The 10,000-nt window shown below is 37.1% G+C and overlaps 1 protein-coding gene across 3 annotated transcripts in view; it reads right to left on the bottom strand.

The window, feature by feature from the left end:
- Positions 1 to 5,844: 5,844 nt before the first annotated feature.
- LOC137626075 (uncharacterized) overlaps positions 5,845 to 10,000 on the bottom strand; it is a 12,962-nt gene continuing 8,806 nt past the window's right edge. The window contains exons 2-6 of one of the 3 annotated variants that reach the window (XM_068357163.1): positions 9,897 to 10,000; positions 9,048 to 9,401; positions 8,108 to 8,530; positions 7,744 to 7,982; positions 5,845 to 7,088 (exon numbers count right to left, since the gene is read on the bottom strand). The exon at positions 9,897 to 10,000 is cut by the window's right edge and continues 319 nt beyond it. In XM_068357163.1, the coding sequence (XP_068213264.1) occupies positions 6,888 to 7,088; positions 7,744 to 7,982; positions 8,108 to 8,530; positions 9,048 to 9,401; positions 9,897 to 10,000 (1,321 nt within the window). In that variant the 3' untranslated portion in view covers positions 5,845 to 6,887. The remainder of the gene's footprint in view (positions 7,089 to 7,743; positions 7,983 to 8,107; positions 8,531 to 9,047; positions 9,402 to 9,896) is intronic. The other 2 variants (XM_068357167.1, XM_068357174.1) reach the window with 2 other exon arrangements.

A 10,000-nucleotide genomic window follows, 5' to 3' on the forward strand; every position in this document is an offset into this window, starting at 1 on the left:
AAGAGCTTAGAACAAGACGTAAACTCAGAAAACCAAACTTGGATATATCCCCAAATTCGAGAATTAGACCCAAAACATGAAAGGGCCTATCATTAAGTGATTTTATTATTAGAATTTGGGTCATATGACCCAGATATAGGGCTAGGGCTGAGGAGTCCATTCAACGCCGAGATGCATCTGGGGAAAATCCCCACAGATGTGCTGTGAAGTAAAAGTTAGGGGAAGGACAACAAGACGAACGAACATTAGTTATTGTTTTTTCCCACCAACTACCTTGAGGCCATTATATGTGACACTTAAAACTGATAGAATAGCCACAAAGAGAACCATTGGCTATGGTAGCCTATTGGAAACGTTCCTGCCAGGTGATCTGCCAGACTGGGGTTCGAGTCCCAATCAAGATCAATCGTTCTTTGTAGTGTCTGCCGCCTCACCATCCCTGTAAGCTAAGGATAGGTGTAACTGCTGAGTCATCAGCTGTCATTACCTAGCCCTCTCTTGTCCTAGCTTGTTCGGAGAGGGGGCTAGGGCATTGTCCTGCTAGGGCATTGTCGATGTCCCTTGCCTCTCCCATTCATGGGCAACCTTTAAACCTTTAAATCTGCCTTGAGGCCATTAGATGTGGCACAGGATAGACACAAATCCAGTTAACCTATTTTACTCATTCAAATGATGCAACTAAATGTAGCATCTACTCTAACATGACAAAGACAAATAGGGCAACTCATATTGTAAAGTTTTAAACAAAGAGAATAACTGCGATGTTTTGAACCTTTTATTCAGTTATCAATGTTCCTTACATTTATTATTATTATTATTATTATTACTATCCAAGCTACAACCCTAATTGGAAAAGCAAGATGCTATAAGCCCAGGGGCTCCAATAGGGAAAAATAGCCCAGTGAGGAAAGGAAATAAGGAAATAAATAACTGAAGAAAACAAATTAACAATAAATCATTCTAAAAAAAAGTAATGTCAAAAGAGATATATCATATATAAACTATTAACAACGTCAACAACAAAAATGTCATATATAAACTATAAAAAGACTCATGTCCGTCTGGTCAACAAAAAAGCATTTGCTCCAACTTTGAACTTTTGAAGTTCTACTGATTCAACAACCCGATTAGGAAGATCATTCCACAACTTGGTAACAGCTGGAATAAAACTTCTAGAGTACTGCGTAGTATTGAGTCTTATGATGGAGAAGGCCTGGCTATTAGAATTAACTGCCTGCCTAGTATTACGAACAGGATAGAATTGTCCAGGGAGATCCGAATGTAAAGGATGGTCAGAGTTATGAAAAATCTTATGCAACATGCATAATGAATTAATTGATCGACGGTGCCAGAGATTAATATCTAGATCAGGAATAAGAAATTTAATAGACCGTAAGTTTCTGTCCAACAAATTAAGATGAGAATCAGCAGCTGAAGACCAGACCGGAGAACAATACTCAAAACAAGGGTAGAATAAAAGAATTAAAACACTTCTTCAGAATAGATTGATCACCGAATATCTTAAAAGACTTTCTCAATAAGCCAATTTTTTGTGCAATTGAAGAAGACACAGACCTTATATGTTTCTCGAAAGTAAATTTGCTGTCAAGAATCACGCCTAAAATTTTGAAAGAGTCATACAAATTTAAAGAAACATTATCAATACTGAGATCCGGATGTTGAGGAGCCACCGTCCTTGACCTACTTACAATCATACTTTGAGTTTTGTTAGGATTCAACTTCATACCCCATAATTTGCACCATGCACTAATTTTAGCTAAATCTCTATTAAGGGATTCACCAACCCCAGATCTACATTCAGGGGAAGGAATTGATGCAAAGAGAGTAGCATCATCTGCATATGCAACAAGCTTGTTTTCTAGGCCAAACCACATGTCATGTGTATATAGTATGAAAAGTAATGGGCCAAGAACACTACCCTGTGGAACACCGGATATCAAATTCCTATACTCACTATGGTGCCCATCAACAACAACTCTTTGAGATCTACTACTTAAAAAATCAATAATAATGCTAAGAAACGACCCACCCACTCCCAACTGTTTCAGTTTGAAAACAAGGGCCTCATGATTAACACGGTCAAAGGCAGCACTAAAATCAAGGCCAATCATACGAACTTCCCGACCACAATCAAGGGATTTCTGTACTGCACTGGAGATTGTAAGAAGGGCATCACATGCTCCAAGGCCTTTCCGAAAACCAAATTGCAAACTAGGGAATAGATGATTACCTTCAGCAAACCTATTAAGACGTTTTGCCAGAAGACGTTCAAAAACTTTAGATAATATGGGAGTTATGGAAATTGGGCGGTAATCAGTGGGACTTGAGCTACCACAAACACATTTACATAAAGGAGTAACATTACCAATTCTCCAACAAGTGCTAAAAGCTCCTCTTCTTGCTAACTTGCGTAAAATAACAGATAACTTTGGAGCTAAGAAATCTGCTGTCTTTATAAAAAACAAAGGAAAAATACCATTAGGGTCTACACCTCCATAAGCATCAAGGTCCAACAACAGAGCTTTAATCTCACGAGATCGAAAAGCTAAACTAGTTAGTTTAGCCTCAGGAAAACAGGAATGAGGAAGTTCAAGTTTTTCATTACTCTGTTTACTGTCAAAAACATCAGCCAAAAGGGTTGCCTTTTCCTTTGGACAGTGAGTGACTGAGCCATCTGGTTTAAGTAAAGGAGGAACTGTTGCATCTACACCAAAGAGTGCAGATTTAAGGGTAGACCACCATTTATGTTCCTGAGTTGTACCAGAGAGGGTTTCTTTTATGATTAAATTGTACTCCTTTTCAGTTGAGGCATAAACTCTCTGAGCAAAAGCTCGAAGCTGAGTATAGTTGTTCCAGGTCAAATCTGATCTGTTACCCTTCCAAAGGTGATAGGGCCTCCTGCTTCTCCAAATAAGCACGTCTACAATCATCATTGAACCACGGTTTGTCCTTCATTCGGTACCTTAGCACACGAGAAGGGATACGCCTATCAATTATGTTGACTAGATTCTCATTCAAAGGGACAACAGGATCTACACTATTATATAATTGTGACCAATTCAAGCACAAAAGATCATGCAAAATCCCATTCCAGTCTGCTTGGGATTTCATATAAATTTTACAAGAATATGATATATCAGGGACAGGCTGCTCAGTCTTCACTAATAATGAAATCAAGGCATGATCAGAAGTCCCGACTGGAGAACCAACCTTACTAGTTATAACGCCAGGGGAGTCAGTGTATACGAGGTCCAAGCAATTACCAGACCTGTGAGTAGCTTCATTTATGATTTGCTCACAGCCTGATTCTGAGGCAAAGTCTAAAGCTCTTAAGCCATGGCGATCGGTAGGAGAGATAGAACTCAACCACTCCCTATGGTGAGCATTAAAATCACCAACAAAGACAAACGAAGCCTTTCTATCATCTTCTTGTATCTTAGCCATAATGGTAAGAAGACAATCAAAGATAGAATCATCCATGTCTGGATTCCGGTAGATTGAACACAAATAAAAGTTGTTATGCCTGCCACAAACTTTTATTACCTGAATCTCATGACATCCACATTGATAGCAGGACTTATGAGAAGCAGGGTACTCGGTCCTAATATACACCGCCATTCCCCTGGCCCTAGGAATGGAATCACGTTTCAGCATTATTGGCTTCTTAAAACCAGTTATAAGGAGCTCAGATGAGTGCCTCATATTAGAAACCAAAGTTTCTGAGCACAAAAGAATATCATACTGTCTGGACGCAACTGTAAGGTCTCGGATATTTGCATGAAGACCACGAATATTGCAATACAGAAGACGACATTGACGAAATCTAGGACGTACTGGTCCCGGATTTTGCTCAATGTCTCCAGACAGCATAAGAATTAATAGAAATAAAAAAGAGACATCATACTTAAAAACTAGATTAACAAGAATTAAAACAAAAACAATATGTACAGAATAATAATAAAAGTGATTGATGATATCCATAGACTATAGTAAAAAGTCGGAAAAACTGGTCAACATGGAGGAGCCGATACACCATGCAAGGCTAAATACCCTCCAGGATAGCCACTTCAACTGAAGGGAGGACAGTAAGGATGGTTTTGAGAAGAAAAAATCAGAAAAAGGAAAAGACAACCTCTTGATAAACCACCAGGCATCCATGGCCCTTCTATTAAGCCTGCCCAACACACCATTTCAAAAAAACAAGAGGAAGAAAAAAAATAAGATAGAATAGTGTGCCCGAGTGTACCCTCAAGCAAGAGAACTCTAACCCAAGACAGTGGAAGACCATGGTACAGAGGCTATGGCACTACCCAAGACTAGAGGACAATGGTTTAATTTTGGAGTGTCCTTCTCCTAGAAGAGCTGCTTACCATAGCTAAAGAGTCTCTTCTACCCTTACCAAGAGGAAAGTACACTGAACAAATTGCAGTGCAGTAAATTAACCCCTTGGTGAAGAAGTGTTAAGTATCTCATTGTTGTCAAATGTATGAGGAAAGACGAGAATATGTAAAGAATAGGCCAGACTATTCCGTGTAAGTGTAGGCAAAGAAAAAATAAGCCGTGACTAGAGAGAGGGGTCCAATGCAATACTGTCTGGCCAGTCAAAGGATCCAATACCTCTCTAGTGGTAGTATCTCAACGGGCGGCTGGTGCCTGGCCAACCTACTACCTACTTCCTTTTTAAAAACATCCGGTTTTACACATCAAGAACAACAGATTCTGGCTTTTGAAGAAAAAAACAATATGAATCCCACCAAACGAACACATTCAACTATTTTCCAATTTAAGATATAACAATAAATTTGGATACATGGATTGCCATTCTGTTTTTTTTTTTTTTTTGGAATCTTCGCCAGAGAAAGGGAAAGTGATCTTTGGAAGGCCAAAGAATTGATATATGTTTTGTTAGGAAAATGGGAGTATGGGGGTAGGGATAGGAAGGGGTTTGCGTTTAATATTATTAATTTACAATTTTGTGAATATTACACAAATTGATAATAATCAACATCTAAGGTACATGTTTAATCAAGGCAACATGATGCTGGCTGAAAGGAATATTCATAAATGATGTATGTGTAGGAATGTATATATATATATATATATATATATATATATATATATATATATATATAATGTATGTATATATATATATATATATATATATATATATATATATATATATATACACACACACTCAAACACATACGGAGTATGTATGTATGCATGTGCCTAAACATATATCTATTTTTTTCATATATTCTTTTGGGCACACACACACACGCACACACACAAATGTATATATATATATATATATATATATATATATATATATATATATATATATATATATATATATATATATATATATAAAAATAGGTGTGTGTGTTTATATGTATGTATATATATACTGTATATATATATATATATATATATATATATATATATATATATATATATATATGCAAATAATATATAGGTAATGATATGATTCTTCGACTCTTTTTGCTTCCCAATAAGGAGGTTAGTCTAAAGAAAACCTCAGAATCCTGGTAATGGTTAGAACACATCATCATTTGCAAAGAGGAATTCGATATAAATGTGTTATTTTTCACCCACATTTTGAGAGTAAAACTAAACTCACATTAAAGACGAAGGTCTTTAGTCTTCCGTACATAAAAAAAAAAAATAGAATGTTTCAGTTTGAAAGATGTAGGATGTATTAATAGATTAAAACTTACAGTATTATTTTATTTTAATAATCAACAGATTTATGATATACATTTTCATATTTGTGAAATTCATGTAATTTGAGACACCCCCCCCCTCAAAGTAATGGAAATGAATATTCTCAAATGATTTGCCATATATAGCCTAATCAGAGACAGATAATCCTGAAAGGATAAAATCTATTGAGAGAAATGAATAATAAAGTAAATAAATGATGACAAAAGGACCAATAGATAAGAAAGATTAAAAAGAATCTGTTAATTGCCTCATATATTTAGTGTCTTAGTCAAAATACCATATTCGTGAGTGCTATATCCGCAAATAGCTCTAGCTATCAACATCCAATGTATCATCAAAAGGATCCATCTTACGTGGATGTTCACGTTGATGTTTTACATCCACCAATACTCCACCTCACTCTGGTCCTCTACCGCTATTATTTTTATTGAACAACTATTCGCGTACCACGTCAATCAGTAGGATATTAATTCTAATCACAAAATCTAGTCCAGAAGGAAAGAGTAAAGGAAAGAATTCCAAGACAGATGAGGTTATCACCACCTAGCCGTTGGTAGAACTATCTCCTAAAGGAGGTGAAGAGTCTGGGAGAGCGGAGGCATAAAGAGAATTCCAAATCTTATCAGTGTAAGGACAAAAGCAGACCTGGAACCATTTCAGGATTATCCCTCACTTATTGTTGGTACCATGTAGAATAAGTATTTGACTCAAGTATAATGTACACTTATTTGTCTTCTACCCTCATTTACTTTTACATTTTTCATTCCAAATAAATCCCACGCCATGAAGCCATCTGGAACTTTCGTCTTGTCTCCGTGTTTCCACACCCTGAGACCCTGTTATTACCAGTTGGAGAGATATCCGGTTATAACTGGTTGGACGTTGGAGAGTTATCCGGTTATAACTGGTTGGAGAGATACCAGAAAGGATTGGATGTACAATTCTTACCTTCATTCCGTTGCTTCCAAGAATATATTATGTCACCCTTTACAATCATATGCTAAAATGGATATATTTTAAGGAGAGAGAGAGAGAGAGAGAGAGAGAGAGAGAGAGAGAGAGAGAGAGAGAGAGAGAGAGAGAGAGAGAGAGAGATTATAAGTTTAACTTGACACCTCTCTCTACTTAGTAGGCCTACTATTGCTAATTTCGAAGTAGACATGGTCCTCCTCTCCTGCTCTCACGACACAGGACGTTTCGACGCAACTTGTTCGACCAAAAGTCTTTGGAGCAAGATATTCCTCGAAATTGTTCTTTGGTCTTTGGGAAGAGTCCCGTTTTTCATGACCTTGCTCCAATGACCTGGCGGGCTCGTGCGTGACCTGTAATGAACAGTTTTAATGTTATCTCCAATTAGATTCTAATGCCGAGAGGAATCCGCTAAAGGAGAGGAATTGTTTTGAAATATTACATGGATGTATATGCTTAATCGAATATTTCAATATATCAGTTTAGGTTAGGTTACAATGTCATTATTCCTATTTACTAGGTGAAGCAATTCGTTTTATATATCATATTCATTTTCTACATTATAAAAAACATAATAATAATAATTAAAACAATTAAAACAATAACACTAACAACGGTAATTAATACGAGAAGAAAGCGCAGGAATTAAAACTGGAATAACCCAGGGACTGGTTTTGTTGTCAGGGTGAAATAAGCATTGACAGATTAAGAAATTCATTATTGCTGTCATTTGCAATTTCTCAGAAGTTGATAAATAGAAGTAGAAACAGAGAGAGAGAGAGAGAGAGAGAGAGAGAGAGAGAGAGAGAGAGAGAGAGATCAACAAGCATTGAACTACAACAAAATCTCAGGGGAATTAATCTTCTCTCAGATGTTCACTATTGACTAATTTCACTAATCAATCCCTTGTGATTCTTCTTAACAGACTGACTTAATCAAGAGAGAGAGAGAGAGAGAGAGAGAGAGAGAGAGAGAGAGAGAGAGAGAGAGAATCAACTAATCAATCACCTGTGAGTTTTCTTGATCCACTGACCGCTTCATCTTCTTCAGCAACTGACGGAACTCCTGAACTATGAAGATCACCAGCGCGAGAGGGAACAAAACGCAAACCGAAAGCATCACATACAGAAGGGGAGTCGATACAAGGCAAGAACACGTCTCTTGAGATTCAGCTCCTCCCGAGGAATTGATGCGAGGGACCCGCGGAGGAGCAACGTCAGAGGTCACGGACGCATGGTTGATGGGATCTGCAATACGTTTCGTAAAGGAGTCACACAACAGAAAGTTGTTTTGTGTTTCAAGGAAATAAACAGTATCACTCTTTACCACTATTATCGCAAATCGAATTCTGGAGCGATACTACCACACTCACCGGCATTACAGAAAAGAACTTTCCGATTCCTGCTTCTTCCCTCATTATACACTTCGATGTCGTCTACCTCATCGAGGGAGACATCCGTCAGTTGTACTGCTCGCATGAAATCACCTTTCCTAACCTCAACGACCCACGCTCCGGATTCCCCAATCTTGAAGGCGAAGATCATCATCTCATTTCGGCGAAAGTCAATTTGCAAATTTTCACGGAGGAGAATCTTTACAGTGTTCCTCACGTTCATTTGAAAGGTAGAGAAACAATTTACAAATTCCATTATATACAGAGTCTCCTGCTTTTTCCAAAGCCTAATCTTGAAAGGGTTCCAAACGCCTTTGAATGTTTCTATTTGCAATTCTTTTCCTTCGGCGAAATTCGTTGAAAAGATGCCCTCTTCTGGTTTTAGTTGATTTGTTGAACATCCTTTGGATCAGAGAGTGTTCCATTTGTTACAAAGGACAGACACTTCAATGCAATACAGATAAAGACATGCCTACATATTCATATAAATTGGCATACTAACACACACACACACACACACACACGCATATATATATATATATATATATATATATATATATATATATATATATATATATGTGTGTGTGTGTGTATTGTGTGTGTATATATATATATATATATATATATTATATATATATATATATATATATATATATATATATATATATATTTATATGTGTGTCTGTTTTGTGAATGTATGCATATTTGCATGTTTGAATGTGTGCTTAATAGTAAAGGTGCCTCTTTCAAAATCTATGATTTTAAATCTCGGCAAAATATAATGAAATAATGGCGTTAGATATGAGAAATAATCTTTTATATAATTCACTATGCAAGAAAATATAAAAAAAAATCCCTTTAACTCCCCCCCCCCCCACCCCCACAAAAGTAAAATTTCATTCCTTCTAATTTCACTTACTATTGCTGGAAGAACATTTGTAATCTGCTTGATAAGTGGAGCATACTTCTTCACATTCAGGGCAAGGTGCTTTCTCGGGGCATGCTTGGCAAACCGGACAGGATTTACATTCAGGGCAAGGTGCTTTCTCGGGGCATGCTTGGCAAACCGGACAGGATTTACATTCAGGGCAGGGTGCTTTCTCGGGGCATGCTTGGCAAACCGGACAGGATTTACATTCAGGGCAGGGTGCTTTCTCGGGGCATGCTTGGCAAACCGGACAGGATTTACATTCAGGGAAGGGTGCTTTTTCAGGGCATGTTTGGCAGAAGGGGCTTGTTGTTGTGTCTTGTGCCTCCGTTGGGACAGGGAAAGCTAAAGTACAAATAGTTATTCTGAGAAGTTTTGTTAGGTTGTCTGATGATCTTCATAAAGTCATTTAACTATATTCAACTTTTTTTAATCAGGCTCATTTGCAAGGACTCGCAGCGGTGCCATTTTAACTCGGAAAAGTTTTCTGGTATCTGATTGGTTAGAATTATCTTGTCCAACCAATCATCGATCAGGAAACTTTAGAAGGGCACCTCTGCAAGTCGGTGCAAATCTGCCTCACTAAAAAGAATTGACTATAGCTATTCATCCAATCATACATTAACTAATCTATGTTTTAATACATCTATAATTTCACCTATCAATGATTTATTTATTCCAAAATTAACGCATAATAAAGATGAAGTAATCGATTTTAACAAATAACTGATAATGAAATTATGATGTCTTCTCTGGATATTAAAACAAATATATCATTTACTTCAGAAATCACAAAATAAAAGAACAAATCGAATTCTAAAGCCATACTACCTCACTCACCGGCATTACAGAAACGAACTTTCCGATTCACGCTACTTTGTTCATTGTACACTTCGATGTCGTCTACCTCATCGAGGGAGACATCCGTCAGTTGTACTGCTCGC

The sequence above is a fragment of the Palaemon carinicauda genome, chromosome 2, assembly GCF_036898095.1.
Source record: "Palaemon carinicauda isolate YSFRI2023 chromosome 2, ASM3689809v2, whole genome shotgun sequence".
Taxonomy (NCBI): Eukaryota; Metazoa; Arthropoda; class Malacostraca; order Decapoda; family Palaemonidae; genus Palaemon; species Palaemon carinicauda.